This window comes from Canis lupus, chromosome 12, assembly GCF_003254725.2.
Source record: "Canis lupus dingo isolate Sandy chromosome 12, ASM325472v2, whole genome shotgun sequence".
Taxonomy (NCBI): Eukaryota; Metazoa; Chordata; class Mammalia; order Carnivora; family Canidae; genus Canis; species Canis lupus.
Genome location: NC_064254.1, coordinates 67507078 through 67523619, shown reverse-complemented (window position 1 = coordinate 67523619; position 16542 = coordinate 67507078). Strand labels below are relative to the sequence as shown.

The following is a 16542-nucleotide window of genomic DNA, read 5'->3' as shown; positions in this document are numbered from 1 at the left end:
GACCATCCTGAGCCTTCCTCTTCTCCCACCAGTGATTCCCCTGTCTCTTTGCTTCCCCAGCACTCCAGTTCTCGCCTGAATTACCAAAGCAGCGTCCAGGGATCCTCTCAGTCCCAGAGCACACTGGGCTACTCCTCCTCGTCCCAGCAGAGCACGCAGTACCACCCGTCGCACCAGGGCCACCGCTACTGACCGCCACGGCCCAGGGCACAGACTCCAGCAATATGATGTCCGCATTGACAAGAACCAAAAATGCAAGTGATGATGCCGTTTCAAACGCATCCACGTCGGTAGGAAGGCTACGTACTGAGCATTTTGTAGGACTGACTGATGTCTCTTCTTTATTGACTTAAAGAAGATTTTTTTTGTGAAGTTTCCCCAACACCCTTGCCCCGCATGTGTTCCATTGTGACTTTGATACATCGTCTGATCTAATCCCAGCACTTAACTTCTGTAACCTTCAGCATTTTTTGGAAGGATCTCCTGGTGCACCTTTCTCATGCTGTAGCAATCACTATGATTTATCTTTTCAAAGCTCTTTTAATAGGATTTTAATGTTTTAGAAACGACTCCAGTGGTGTATAGTTTTATACTTCATGAACTGATCTAGCAACACAGGTTAAAAAAAAATGCACCTTTTAAAGCACTACGTTGTTTTCACAGAATATGACTGTTTTGCTCATGGAAGTCTTAAACAGAAACTGTTACTGTCCCAAAGTACTTTACTATTACATTTTTATTTATCTAGTTTCAGGGAAGGTCTAAAAAAAGACAAATGGTGGGACAGAGGGAACCTACAACCAAAAACAGCCTAGATCTTTACAGTTACTATGCTTTATGCTATGAAGAACTGTAGTATGTGGTAGTTTTTATATAATCAATCACTCATATGGAACGTAGTTCCCAGAATCAGCTTGTTCTGAATAGTATTCAGTAATGAAGAATTCTAATTTAACCTTCATGTAGCGAAGTCTACCTTAAAAAGGGTTTCAAGAGCTTTGATGAACTGCAGCCCTCTGGTGCCCCGCACCAGAAAGCAGAAGAGAATATTAACTGCATTAGGGTTTCTTTAAGGAGTAAGATTGATCAAAGGACGTGTTACTTACCTTTGAAGGAAAAGCTTTTAGTGTGTGTTGTACATAAAAGTTGGCTTCTCTAAAGAACTGTTGGTTTTTTCACGTCTGGGTTAGCTTGAGTAACTTTTTTACATAATCAAGAGTACTCAAATAGAAGCCTGCAAATTAATTTGCAAATTAATCTGCTTTTAAAATAAAGAGCAGTGTTCACCATTCATATTTGCATTAGACATAGAGTGACTATTTTTAAAGCATGTTAAAAATTTAGGTTTTATTCATGTTTCAAGTATGTATTATGTATGCATAATTTTGCTGTTGTTACTGAAACTTAATTCTATCAAGAATCTTTTCATTGCACTGAATGCTTTCTTTGCCCCTAGGAGAAAACTTAATAATTGTGCCTAAAAAACTATGGGCAGATAGTATACACGACTATACTAGATAAAGTGCATATTTTGCATTTCCACGATCTATGAATTAGAGGCTGAGTTCTTTCTTAGCCTGTGAAAGGAGCCCCTCACTCCCCAGAGTCACAGGAAATGTAAAGATTTAGAGCTCCCATTGTAATGTAAGGGGCAAGAAATTTGTGTTCTTCTGAATGCTACTAGCAGCACCAGCCTTGTTTTAAATGTTTTCTTGAGCTAGAAGAAATAGCTGATTGTTGTATATGCAAGTTATATGCATTTTTTAAAAACTATTCTTTGTGAACTTATCTACCTGGTTATGATACTCTGGGTCCATACACAAGTAAAATAAGATTTTAGACAGAAGCCAGTATACATTTTGCACTATTAATGTGATACTGTAGCCAGCAAGGACCTTACTGATCTCAGCATAATAATGCTTATTAATAATAAAAGCTATATAGTGACACTCATTGACATTGAAGATGAAACAGTTGAACATTCTCCATTGGAAGGAATTTCTAATCGTCTCTATGGTAATTCACCCCTTCCGTTTTTGTTTTGTTTTGTTTTAATGAGAAAGTAATAGCCCTTTGCATACCGTAGCTACCTGTATAAAATTCTGTCTTGTGCCCTGAAGCCTCACTGTCCATAGTTATTGGCCATCAGATGCTCACTGTACCCTCACCACGTGCTCAATGCCATGCTGGGTGGAAGACTCAAAGGGCAAGACATGCTCCCTGTCCTTAAGCAGCCTGTGATCCATTCCATGGTGGGGTGATAGGAGTGGCTTATAAGACTATGAAGGTCCTTTTGTTTACTTCTAAACTCATTTGGATAGAGTTATTATTCCAAATTCTGCTGTGTAATAAACAGTGTTATGGAGAGGTTTCTATCTACCTTCGAGAAAGCCAGCGATTAAATATCACAACAGGCATTAATGCAGATTTGAAATGTTCACAGCAGCCTTTCAACAACAGTCAGGTGGCCCTTATAGGCAGAATAAACTCCTTAAGTGGTTGTGGGAAATTATAATGAAAACAGAATCTATGTTGCTACCCTTCGGGGGCACTTATATTTAATAAGAGAAAAGCCCACTTACATGCAGAGACCAAAATACCATGCCCCTTAATACTTTAAAAGCAACTTTGATACACAAATCTTGTGACATGTGCTTATATAATCAATGGGCTACCCTGCTTTCCTTGCAGATAGTTAATTTTATCGGCAGAACTGATACGAAAACCATGAGGGCATTTCATCAGTTTTTCCTAGTCCACAGTGTTCTCCAGGATACTGCCGGATATCCCCATTATTCTGGTCACTATGCTGGCACTGGCCCATTTGTTCTTGTTCTTGCCTCGGAGTAGGTGATCCCCATTGGCGCCCAATTACCCTTGAAATAATTATGGTTCATGATTTCCTTTGGGACGGGGAACAAAGCCTTTAACATTCTAATGGACCCTAAACTGTGGGACCTGGAGGTAGATCTGTGAAGCCTCTTGAGGTTAAAATTTTATCTTTGTGGTCCCCAAATGACCTCATTCCTCTCCAAATACTCATTACCATCTTGTTCCCTGAGAATATGGGGTGGGGAGGCACCCCTCAGCCCGTGAGAACCCAAACCAAAGGGAGGTTATTGAAAGGAAGGAAGGAATAAAGGTGAAGGTTTTCTGCCCTCCATATTACAAATCAGTTTTCAAATTAGCCTTCTGGTGAGGTACGCATTTGGCGAAAGGGATTCTAAGCGTTCCAGGAGCCGAGCTCAAGGGTGAGGTAGCCTGGTGGCAGGGCCGTTACTACGAGGCTGAAGCAATCCTTGTGATGAAAGTAGATCGTGCAGTAACATACAAAAACCAAGGACATGTATATTTTTATATCTGTGTGGTTTTAAAACTTTAGTACGTAGAACTTTGGCCTTCTGCACTACTCTTTTGCTCTTAGAAACACAATTTACATTGAAGAATGCAAAGGGACGATATTTACCTACATGTTCACTGCCTCACTCCTGGCGAAGCAACTGCTGAGTGTGTGCCCCTGAAAGGATGCTGTTTTCTCGGCTCAAGGTAAAAGGCAAAAGCACCGGACAGTAAGATTTGCAGCCTCATCTGCTTTGGATAAAACTATGTGGCAGAAACTATACGATGAAGGAAGAATTCTATGAAAATTGCGAATCCTAAACTCTACGGTGATACCTTTCTAGGGAATGGAGAAAGGCAGTAAAATAGCAGTTAGCCTACCGGAGGCTTGAAGGACTCAAGTATATGTAATGTTTTACATCAAACTTAGCAGTATGGGCCTCTGTCATCTTCAAGAGTAGTCACAGATATCATAAAGCAGAGTTCATTGTTTAGGATTTTTAAAAAATGTGTTGTACCTAAGGCCATACTTACTCTTCTATGCTATCACTGCAAAGGAGTGATATGTATGTATTATATGAAAAAAAATCCTTAATGCACTGTTATCTCCTAAATATTTAGTAAATTAATACTATTTAATTTTTTTAAAGATTTGTCTGTGTAGACACTAAAAGTATTACACAAAATCTGGACTGAAGATGTCCTTTTTAACAACGATTTAAAGTACTTTTTATATATGTTATGTAGTATATCCTTTCTAAACTGCCTAGTTTGTAATCCCCATAATTCCTATTTGTGAAGTGAACCTGTCTTTGTCCCTTTTTTCAGCCATTTTCTGCACGCACCCCCTCTTTCTATGAATATAGCGATGACTGCTGCGTACGCTTCCCACACCCTGCGGCGAGGTGCGGTGCCCGCTCAGAGCCAGCTGCCCCCCAAGCCAGGCCGCTCCGTGGGGTGCGGGGGAGCAGCCACTTTGGAGCTGAGTGTTTCCCGCTTTTGAGTTGTCCTGACATCCTTCTTGAAATGACTGTTAAAACTAAAATAAATTACACTGCATTTATTTTATATTCTTGGTTGTAATAAAATTTAATTGACTTTGTTTCTATGTGGATCTTTTAAGGATAGAAAAACTCCCGTTCACAAGCTTTAGTGTCACAATTTCATCTGTAGGCCTAGAAGCTCTTGAGATTATACTCCGCCCTGTAGAGATGCAAAATCTCCCTGGGAGTTGCAATATGTTATTTTATTCAGGATGCTTATGATGTCACAAAACCACAGACACCATGCTTACATATACCTCAGAAGCAGAATTACAGGTTTTAAGACATATCTTGGGAAAGCATCCCTTTTATAAAAAAGAAAAAAAGTTAGAATGATGTTTTTGAAAAAGCAAATAGGCAGCATTTTGTGGGTAGAGTGGCATTGGGTTTTTCTCCTTTTTATAAGAACACTCCGTTTTACCTGGCTGCCCCTTATAATCTACTTGATGAATCTAATATGGTTGCTCCAACGGTCAAGGGCATCATGGAGTGAACTGAAGAATGTTTAAATGGCATAAACACAAAGCTTCCATTTCTATTTAAAATAGATATTGCACGTGTCCAGTTGCTTCACTGCTTGACACAGACTGTATATATATTCAATACAGTGCTATTTGTAGGGTAGAGCTGCTCTTGGAAAACTGTTCTTTGACCATAGCTGCATTTCTTTCTTATAAAAAAAAAAAAAATTTTTTTTTTTTAATTTGATAGCACAAGCAGGGAGAGAGGCAGAGGGAAAGGAAGAAACAGACTCCCCATGGAGCAGGGAGCCCAACGTGGGCCTCCATCTCAGGACCCTGAAATCATGACCTGAGCTGAAAGCAGATTCTTAACTGATGGAGCTACCCAGGCGCCCCATAGCTGCCTTTCTAACCAGCCACCTGAGTAATAGGATGTGGATGACTGTACAAACTCCTTACCACTCCTGGGAAAATCCATTTTGAAAGTAGGGGTCTATGTCCTTAGCCAACTATAAGTTATTTGTGGATAGCCCCTGGGTTTGATTCCTCCTCCACTCCCAGCATCTGTCATGACACCCCACACAGAACAGACAATTAATAGGGCAAGTCATTAGCATCATTTTTTTTTTTTTTTACCTTGGCATAGAATTCCTGGATCATATTAAATGGTGGGCATTTTAAAGCCATCACTTTATCCTGCAGGTGATAGAAAGCCAGCTTGGACAAGAAAAACACAAGCCTAATAGGAACATTTGTTCAATTATTCTAAATGAGAGAATATAGGGGACAGAGACAAAAATACTGACTTAAATGTATTAAGTACATTACTTCTGCTTTTTCAGGCTTTTTCTGCTGCTTAGATTTTTTTCCAGAAAGTACTACTGAATATAAAAGTGCTGATTTGTATCCCTTCAAAATCCTTACAGTGAAGCCCTTATCCCCAGTGTGGCTATATTTGGAGATGAGACCTTTATCCAAGTAATTAAAGTTAAATGAAGTCAAAAGGATAGGATCTTGATTTAAAAAAAAAAAAAAAAAAAAAAAGATAAAACCCTGATCTAAAATGGTTAGTTTCCTTGTAAGAAGAAAACACTAGGGAGCTCTCTTCCCCTACCTTCTCTCTCCTTACAGCCTTCTCTCCCTACCATGTGAGAACACAGCAAGAAGGTTGTCATCTTCAAGCCAGGAAGACAACCTTCAACAGAAACCAAACCCTGCCAGACCTTGATCTCGGACTTCCCAGCCTTCAGAACTGTGAGAAAATAAATTCTGTTGTTGAAGTTATCCGGTTGATGGTATTTGGTTGGTTACAGCAACTCATGCAGACTAATAGAGATTTTGGTACCAAGACATGGGGTACTGCTGTAAACAAGTACCTAAACGTGTGGCAGTAGCTCATGGAGTCTGGAGGTAAATGCTAGAAATAAGAAATTTTAGAGGTAATTCTGGTGGGGGCTTAGAAAGAAGAGAGGAGAGCTGGAGAGAAAGCTTCCATCTTCTTAGAGAACACATCAATAATCATGAACAGAATGTTGGTAGAATAATGGACGTGAAAGCCATTCTGGTGAGATCTCAGATGGAAATAAGGAACAGGTCATTGGAAACTAGAGAAAAGGCAATCTTTGTTACAAACCTGCAAAAAACTTGGCCAAATTTTTCTCTAGTGTTTTATGGAAGGTAGGATTTTTGAGGGGTGAAATTTCATTTTGTTGCTATATATAGAAATACTATTGCCTTTTGCATATTGCCTTTATATCCTGCAACATTGCCAATTTCACTGCTCTGATAGCTTGTCGTGTGTGTGTGTGTGTGTGTGTGTGAGAGAGAGAGAGAGAGAGAGAGGATTCCCTTAGATTCTTTATATATACAATCATGTCATCTGTGAATAAAGATAGTTGTACTTCTTCCTTTCTGATTTAAAGAATTTTTATTTATTTTTCTTGCCTAAATGCATGGGCTAGCAGTTCTAATACAATGTTGAAAAAGAACAAATATGAGTGAACACTTTGTAAGGTTCTTAGTCTTAGAGAGAAAGTATTCCTATATTTCACCATTAGATATGGTGTTAGATAAAAGCTTCTCATAGATGCCCTTATTCAAATAGAGGAAATTTCTTTCTACTTCACCTTTGACAAAAGTTTTAATCACAAACAGATGCTGCATTGTGTTAAATGCCTTTCCTGCATATGAAATGATTATGTGATTTTTCTCCTTTATGTTGTTAATATGATGAATTCCATTAAAAAAATATCTTTGACGAGAGGTGCCTGGCTGGCTCAGTCGGAAGAGCATGCGACTCTTGATCTTGAGGGTTGTGAGTTTGAGCTTCACGTTGGGCATAGCGATTCCTTAAATAAATAAACATAAAAAAATTTTTTTTGGCTTAGCACAAACAAATTTATTATCTCACAGTTTATGTGGGTCAGGAGTGTGGTCATGCATTGACTGGGTCCTCTGCTGAGGGTCTCACCAGATCTCAGGGTGACAGCTGGGACTTTAAGCTCATTAAAAACTTGGGGTTCTCTTCCAAGATCACGTTTTTGGCAGATTTCAGCTCCTGTGGTTGTAGGACTTGCCTGTAGGAGGACCATCCCCAGCTCCTAGAGACTGTACTTTGCCATGTGGCCTTTTCCACAACATGTGGTTGGCTTCTTGGAGGCTGCCAGGAGAATTCCTCTTTAGTCTGTTACAGTGTTTTATACCACATAATGTAATCACTGATGTGCCTATTCCATCATATTCACAAGTCCTGTTCAAACGAGGGGAATTATGTAGGATGTGTATCGGGCTATGCTGACTGATTTTTGAATGTTCAAACAACCTTGCATTCCTCAGATAAGGATGAAGAGAAGGCTATGTGAAGATGGAAACAGAGACTGGAGTGATGAAGCCACAAGCCAAGGAATGCTGTCAGTCACCAGAAACTAAAGGCAAGGATGAATTCTCTGAAAGGAATTTGGCCTTGCTGATGCTTTGATTTCAGATTTCTGGCCTCTAGAACTGAGAGAGAATAAGTTTCTGTTGTTTTAAGCCCCCGGGGTTTGCAGTAATTTGTTACAACAAATCTAGGAAACCAATAGATTTTGGTAATGGTGTATTACCATTTTTCCAATTTGCTCACTTGGATTTAGAATTGCTTAAAAGCATAAAGTGCAACAAAAGTCAAAATGGCTGCACTAATGCTTCAGCGAAGCCTGATTTTAAACAAGTAAACTCGGGGCACCTGGGTGGTTCAGTCAGCTAAGCATCCTACTCTTGGTTTCAGCTCAGGTCATGATCTCAGGGTCGTGAGATCCAGCCCCCAGTGGGGCTCTACACTCAGAGCAGTGGATCTGCTTGAAAGATTCTGCTCCTCCCCCAACTCACGCTGTCTCTCTCTCTCTCTCTCTCTCTCTCTCTCTCTCAAATAAATGCTTAAATCTTTAAGTAACCTTTTCCCTCCCTTCTGCAAACTTACCCTCCTCCCATCTTAGCCTTTTGTTTCAGGAATCTGATACCACCCTGAAGACATGGCCAAGGAGGCTGGTGGCACGTACACAATTCCTGTCAAAACTGGCTAGATCCTGTATCCCTATAAAACTCCCAGGCCCTTCCTCTGGCGGGCTTAGCAGTTTTGAAGGCAGCCTCCTTTGCCTGGCAGAGCAATAAAGCTATTGTTCTTTATACCCAAACTCTTTGCATTATGTATTTTGGCTCCAGAGCACAAAGGTCCATTTTTGACAACAGATTTGCTAATATTTTGTTAAGAATTTTTGTATCTATATTCATGAAGGATATTGGTCTATAATTTTCTTGTGATGTCCTTGGAAAGTTTAGTGTCAAAGTTATACAGGGCCCATAAAATGATTTGAGAACTCTTTTATCGTCTGTTGTCTGAGAGAGTCTGGGCAATACTTGGATTATTTCTTCCTTAAGCAGTTTGGTAGAAGACACCATTGAGGACTTCTGGAGTTTTCTTTATGAGAAACATTTTAATTATAAATTGGATTACCTTAAAGGTAATAAAGCTCTACAGATTTTCTATTCTTAAGCCAAGAATATTTTGTTAAGTTATATTTTTAAATGAATTTACTTCATCTAGGTCATAATATAAATATTTCTCTGGAGATATATACTTAGACATGGAATTGTCAAGTCAAAAAGAATGAGCGTTTTAAATTATGAAAACATTTATTGAAGGGTGCCTGGGTGGCTCAGTTAGCTAAGTGTCTGCTTTCACCTCAGGTCTCAATCTCAGGGTCCTACAGTAGAGCCCTGAGTCAGGTTCCCTGCTCAGAGGCGAGTCTGCTTCTCCCTTTCCCTCTGCCCCTCCCCCTTACTCGGGAGCATGAATTCTCTCTCAAATAAATAAATATATTTTTAAATATTTTTAAAAAAATTTATTGACCTAACATTTACTGAGCACTTCCCACATGCGCTTTACTTTTATTAACTCTTAATTCTCACAACAGCTATATGCGGTAGACACTATTGTCCCCATTTTTTTTAAAAAAAAGATTTTACTGTTAAGTAATCTCTACACCCAACACAGGGCTTGAACTCACAACCCCAAGATCAAGAGTTGCACACTCCACCAACTGAGCCAGCCAGGTGCCCCATTGTCTCCATTTTTAATAAATGAAAAACAACATTGAGAGAGGTTAAGTAACATCAGAGCCAAATTCCTAACCATTCATACCAGTCGTTCTCAAAGCGTATTCCCTAGACCAGCCACATTAGCATCACGTAGGAACTTGTAAATGCAAATTCCCAGACTCTCCCCCATACTGCTGAATCAGTAACTCTGGGAGTGGGGCCCAGCAATTTGTGTTTTAATGAGCCTCCAGGTGATTCTGTGCATGCTAAAGTTTGAGAACCACCACTTGCACCATACTCCTCCTCTACATATGCTCCCAAATTACCTTCTAAAAAGGCTGTATTAATTTACTTTCACCAGTAGTATTATGAGAGTGCCCATGTCCTTTAGCCTTTTAAAATTCACTATGAGCAATCTTTAAATCATGTACTAAATCTTATAGGCAAAGAATAGGGCCTTGCCCCTGCCCCTGTTAAAAAAAGAAAAAAAAAAAAGATTTATTTATTTGAAAGAGAGAGAGAGCATGGAGGGAGGGACAGAGGGAGAGAATCCTCTAGCAGACTCTCAGCTGAGCATGGAGCCTGAGGTGGGACTCCATCCCAGGACTCTGAGATCTCTGAGATCTTGACCTGAGCTGAAGAGTCAGATGCTAAACTGAGTAAGCCACCCAGGCGCCCCCTTCTTGTCCCTTAAAAAAAAAAAAAAAAACATATTTTAGTTCTCCTTTTAGTGAGAGTCAGTTTCTGTCCCTTTTTCTGCCCTACTTGGGCCTCTTCTCTTCTGCATGGCCTTAGGCTCCATTGACCTTCCTTTTTGGGGGGTGGGTTCTTAATTCTAACACTTCAAACCTTGCCAGGCAACCCCATGGCATGTGAGTACTAGATTAATCTCATTCTTTAGGAGTAGGGAGAAGCAAATAGGTTATCTAATGTAAATATGAAAATCTTTTTTTTGTTGTTGTTGTTTCCTAAGCATGGAGTACAAAGTCTTCTTCAACTTTTTTGTTAATGACAATCCTTTTCTAAATTGTATATTTTCCTTGAAATCCTCTGTACCTTTTGGCATCGTGGTGCCAGTGTACTGAATATCAATGAGGATGATAGGTGTAGGAGGAGAAGAGATTTGTAGTCACCTCAAGTGATAGCCTCAAAAGTGTTTAGGGGAACGTAATCCCTGATCTTGACATTTCTGGGGGACCAAGTACCTTTCTCATGTCGAAGAACAGAAAAATCATGATTGACTAAAGGTCCCTGTGATTTTATTTCATCGTGATTCCCATTATATTTTCAACACATTGCAGAAAAGACCCCATAAAAATTGAATTAGTTAAATATCACAGGTTAAATATCACTGATTGGCTCAGTTGGTAGAGCATGGGACTCTTGATCTCAGAGTTGTGAGTTTGAGCCTCATGTTGATGGCAGAGATTACTTAAAAAAAAAAAAATCACAGGACTAATTGCCATTTACAGTCTCTAATAATTACTGAGTTGTGATATTTACCTCCACATTAGCCATCTCAACATGGCATGACAGAAAGAACATAGGTTTTAGAGACAAATTTAGGCTTAAAATCCAGCATGTCTACTTCTCATCTGTGTGGCCTTAGATAACTTACTGAGCCTCTCTAATCTCACAGTATTGTCTATAAAATGCAAAAAATAGCACCTACCTCATAGAGTTTTAAGGGTTAAATGACATAATATGTGTTGTGCCCAGAAGAGTGACTGCACTATAGTAGGCTCTCCGTAAAAGTGGATTCCATTGGCTTTCTCTTCCCTCCAAAATTTCTATGTGCTTGGATGTGTTTCTAGTATAAATAGGAAGTTTAATATCCTTTATCTCTTTTATTTGATGATCTCCCTTGTTACATTTATATCTGCATAGATTACTGGTCAGCCATTTGAATGCCAAAAAGGAAATCACCCATTGTGCCAAAGAGCACTCTTAGAAGCAAGGGCCTATATAACAGGCATCCGGGTTCATCCTTTAAGGAAACACTATCTAAAAATGAGCAACTCTTTTACTGTGTTTGGCAGCATTACCCATCACCTTTTCTCTTGCTTTCCTACATTTTCCCTATGCACCTGAAGCTCGCATTATACTCTGTTAACTAACTGAAATTGAAATAAAAACTTTAAGGGCACCTGGGTGGTTCAGTCAGTTGAGTGGCTGGCTCTTGGTTTTGGCTCAAGTCCTGATCTTGCGGTCCTGGGATCAAGCCCCGCAACAGGCTCTGCGCTCAGTGGGGGGTCTGCTTGGGCAGACTCTCAGCCTCTCCTGCCCCTCCCCCTTCTCACACACACTCTCTCTAAAATAAATAAATAAATCTTGAAAAAAAGAAAAACAAAAAAATGAATTCATTAAATTGTGTTTCTTTTTTTTTTTTTTTTAAGACTTTATTTATTTATTCACGACAGACACAGAGAGAAAGAGAGAGTCAGAGACACAGGCAATGGGAGAAGCAGGCTCCATGCAGGGAGCCTGCCGTGGGACTCAATCCCGGGTCTCCAGGATCACACCCCAGGCTGAAGGTGGCACTAAACCGCCAGGCCACCGGGGCTGCCCTAAATTGTGTTTCTGTACTATCTGTAGCTACGGTTATACCAATGAGAGCAACTGTCTTCTCTGGACATGCAATTGCAAGATGAAGCAGAAGCCACCCAGGAAGTCTAGAGCCGAGAGAACATAGTCCCTCCATTTCCTCACTGTTGTTCTCATAAGCTACTATCTGTACTTCCACCTCCTGAGTGATCACGTCTTCCAAGGACATGGTCCAGAGATTTGCAAAACCCCTCAGCTCCCAATACTTTTGATCATTCATCTTGAGAGAAAGATCACCAGGAATAAAAATAGCTCCTGAGTTTTGCCTTTTAGCCCTATAGGCTGGGTTAGAAAGGTCTGTGCCACTCAAGGGACAGGAGGAAGAGAAAAGAGAAAGAGGTCCTCTTTCTGTACATAGACAACATGAGGGATCCCCCTGAAAAGAGTAGCCCTTAGTGGGTAAGTCTGGCTGTTCCCAGACTCCAGTCTGCTAGAGAGTGCCATGGAGGAAAGGGCTGCTGGAGTTGGAGCACTCTGAGCCCAAACTCCAAACCAGTATGATACAGCTCCCCTCCAGAAAGCCCTGCACTTAGGAGAAACTGCTGGAACCATCATCCAAACTGAGCAGGGCATGGGCTATAGGGCCAAAGGAGAGTGAAGGTCCAAATGAAAATCGGGCATGGAGCAGAGGAGGTGGGTCCAGAAAATGCAAAGGCATTTTCCCTCTAAGATATTTGTAGAAATGAATTAAGCTCTTTTAATCACAAGCATTTCAATTCTACAGATGTGTCTAAAAAGCTTTTCAAAAATCACTTTCTTGATTTTTCCAGTGGCTTAAAAAAAAACCACACATTTTTTCCCATATAAACAAGACTAGATTTATGTTTGCTTCCTCATCTGTACTATGTATATAAAAGCTCTTTTGGCATGAACAAAGAGTTTAGCACTGATTATAATATATCTGTGCACATAGTTTTCATATATAATTACTTATTTGTAATTCATGAGAACTTTCATAGGACAATGATCCTAAAAAAGAACTACAGGTTAAGTGGGGGCTCTTGACAACTAAATTATGTGAAAAATTCTTGTACAATTTGTTGTAACACGTTCTTTATTTCCAGTGAGGATTAGACAAAAGAAAATAAGATTTTAAGCAGAAATTCAAGGTGTGTCTCATGTAGTCTTAATATTCTCTGGTGACTTCTCTGGTGAAGTTGCCCTGCATCACTTAGCTATGCTGGTATCATTTTAACATTGGGACTTGTATCTTGACACCAAATAGATAGTACACTTGTTTTTTGTTGTTGTTGTTTTGTTTTTTAAAAATACGTATTCATTTATTTCAAAGAGAGAGAGAACATGAGTGGGAGAGGCAGAGAGGGAGAGAGAATTTTAAGCAGACTCCGTACTGAGCATGGAGCCTGACAGGGCTTGATCTCACAACTATGAGTTCACCACCATGAGATCACTGCCTAAGCCAAAACCAAGAGTTGGGTGCCTAACTGTGCCACCCAGGTGCCCTGATAGTGCACATACTAAAGCAAAGACCATGCTTCTGGTTTTGTTTACCTTTGAAAGTCTCTGGGCCTTACACATATAATGAACGTTCAATTGCATTTGTTAGTGAGCTATACAGAAGATTCAGATTGAGCATATAGCACAATTTCCTAATTTGAAACTTTTCTCATTGGTTAGTGACCTAAGTAAGGCCGCATACCCTCATTTTGGAAACTATTAACCATTATATTGCCCTTGGAGTGGTTTACGGACCATGTGATTTGGATAGTCTCTTTGGATTGTTCCTGTCCCTGTGTTCTGTGGGAAAACAAAATAATGGAAAGGCTGGACGTCTTATCTGGAGCTCACCCTGGCCAACCATGTTAACTTTTGTTTGCTCCAAAGACTAAGTAATGAAAACAATAGATCTAGAATCTAGATCTTTATACCAGATCTAGTTTCAGCAAACAAGTTGGTCTCCAGCCTACCACCGCCACCACGCCCTTTCTAATTTGGAGAAGGGAACAAATGAATTCTGCAACATTTTTAAGCTCTTTTTAAAAAGTAGCAAAACATTCTAAAATAAAACTGGCTAATTTTTCTTATAAATGCATTGACACATATAACTTATGAACACCTATATCCTACTTAAACTATTTCAAAAGCTGAACAAATATCCGATATCAACCCAGCATCTCACAAACAGATGTTTCATGAAACACTACTTCTGTTGGATTGCTCACAGATATTCACAAACAAAAGTTTCCATGGTCAAATACATCTGAATATATGTATACATGCGTTCATGGAAATACAGGGAAAATTCTGGCTTTAACGTTAAGCACAGGTTTTCTCAGAAACTTTACTATCCCGATGACATTGTGAATTCCCAGGGAGATGATCTAGTGCACCCTTTTCTACACTTACTTGACCAAAGAACTCCTATTTCCTGCACCTTCGAAGAATACTCTGTAGAAACCAACGTAGAAATCCCTGGTTGTGACAATGGCTTTGCCTCCTCCATGGACTTACCCTGCTTCTTCCTTGCTTGCTGTCAGAGGCCCTATTTGTTTACTTTGTCTAGAGTGGCTTTCGCCTTCCATGGAGGCTGAGCCTCTCCTTGTCTCCAGAGAATGCATAGTGATTGAACCAAACCCCATACGTTGGTCTCCTTCCCTTTGCTAAGCCGTTGGTTCAAGCAGGGCTATGTCATGCAATTCTGGCCAATACAATCTGAGTGAAAACTTTCAGGGAGAGCTGTTAGGAGGATTTGTCTTAAGCTTAAAAAGATAACCAAGGCACCAACATCCCATTTTCTATTTCCGGACTTTTAAATTTGAGCTGTGGTGGCCATCTCAAGACCACGAAGGGAGCCAGCCTTGGAGGCCACTCAGAAATACCAAGGATTACTGAAAAGGAAAATGGAAAGAGTCAGCATCCTTGAGAACTGCATTGAATCACTCATTTTACCAGCCCTGGAACTGCCCTGTCTCTGCAGTTCTCTTCCGAGACATCATAAATAGTCTTTATTTTAAAAATCAGTTTCTTCTTTCTTTTTTTCCTGTTAACAGTCAAAATCATCCACATATGGGATCCACAAAATCATCCACATATCCACATCCACATCCACACATCCACATTCTAACTAGTCAGAGCCTTAATGCCCTTGGCACAAGCACAGGACATTCAAAGAATTAGTTTTGGAAATTGTAATTGTTAAAAAGCAGTAGCCTATTACAAACTGAGTGTCCCCTATTGTTATTACCAGGACTTTTAACCTTTATATTTAAATGAATGACTCTAATATTACCATTTTTAGTGTCTCTAAATTAGAAATTGAAACATTTATTCCTTCACAGCAGGGGCAGGCTGAGATGATAAACAATCATCAAAGCACTGCAGCAGTGAAATCCGTAAGGAACCACAAGCCCGAGAGCCTAAGCTGTAGGGAGCAGGACGCAACACGCACGAGAGCCCTGTGTCTACCTGTGGTTGCCCAGCATGTGCTGCCCGTTGTCAGGGCCAAGACTGTTCTCTCCTTTGCCTTTGCCAAGTTTGCATCGAGTTCTTCCTGTGTGCAATGCTTGGGCAGGTCCCCTCCCCTTCCTCCAGGTCCTACACCCCATCGCAGTCCTGCACAAGTCCCATCTGCAAGTAGTCTTCCTAGTTACTCCAGCCTCCACTAAACAGCCTTTTTGAAGGATTCTTCCTAGATACCTAGTCTGAACTGTTTTCTCTGGCATTTGGTTGAAACATTCTACAGGGAGAGAGAACCTCAAGCAGACTCTGCTGAGCACGGGGCTCGATCTCACCACCCTGAGATCATGACCTGAGCTGAAATCAAGAGTCAGACACTTAACTGACTGAGCCACCCAAGCACTCCTATAAGAAACACTTTTGCTGTAACACTGCTTATTCTAGCAGAAAATACACAGATAAGGCAACTGGCCTACACATAAAACTTCAAAATACAGTTGACACTTGAACAAGGTTGGGGTTGGGGGCACCAAATCCCCAGTTGAAAATTCTGTAAAACCTCTGACTCCCCCCAAATTAAATCAGTAATAGCCGACTGTTGACTGTCAGCTTAACCAATAATATACACAGTTGATTAAAAAATATTTAGTATGTCATATGTATTATATACTGTATTCTTACAATTGAGCTACAGAAAAGAAAATGTTATTAAGAAAAATCATAAGAGGGCAGCCCGGGTGGCTCAGCGGTTTAGAGCCTGCCTTCCACCCAGGGCGTGATCCTGGAGACCTGGGATCGAATCCCACGTCGGGCTCCCTGCAGGGAGCCTGCTTCTCCCTCCGCCTGTGTCTCTGCCTCTCTCTTCTCATGAATAAATAAATAAAATCTTTAAAAAAAATCATAAGAAAGAGAAAATACATTTGCAGTTCTGCACTCCATTAAAAAAAAATCTGTGTATCAGTGGACACATGTAATTCAAACCCGTGTTCAAGGGTCAACCATTTATCAATTCAATACTCTAGCTGTAGTATAAAAGAGAAGAAAAGGAAAAGGAACACACACACACACATATATATCTCAACAGGTAAATATTTGTCACAATT

At 40.2% G+C, this 16542-nt stretch overlaps 1 protein-coding gene and 1 long non-coding RNA gene across 12 annotated transcripts in view; one reads left to right on the top strand and one right to left on the bottom strand.

Annotated features, from left to right (window-relative positions):
• Positions 1 to 4441, top strand: part of CDK19 (cyclin dependent kinase 19) — a 158262-nt gene extending 153821 nt beyond the window's left edge. For all 10 annotated transcript variants that reach the window (XM_049092466.1, XM_025444894.3, XM_049092463.1 and 7 more), the window contains one exon: positions 61 to 4441. In XM_049092466.1, the coding sequence (XP_048948423.1) occupies positions 61 to 192 (132 nt within the window). In that variant the 3' untranslated portion in view covers positions 193 to 4441. The remainder of the gene's footprint in view (positions 1 to 60) is intronic.
• LOC112658673 (uncharacterized) overlaps positions 1 to 16542 on the bottom strand; it is a 41528-nt gene that overhangs the window by 5174 nt on the left and 19812 nt on the right. The window lies entirely within an intron of this gene.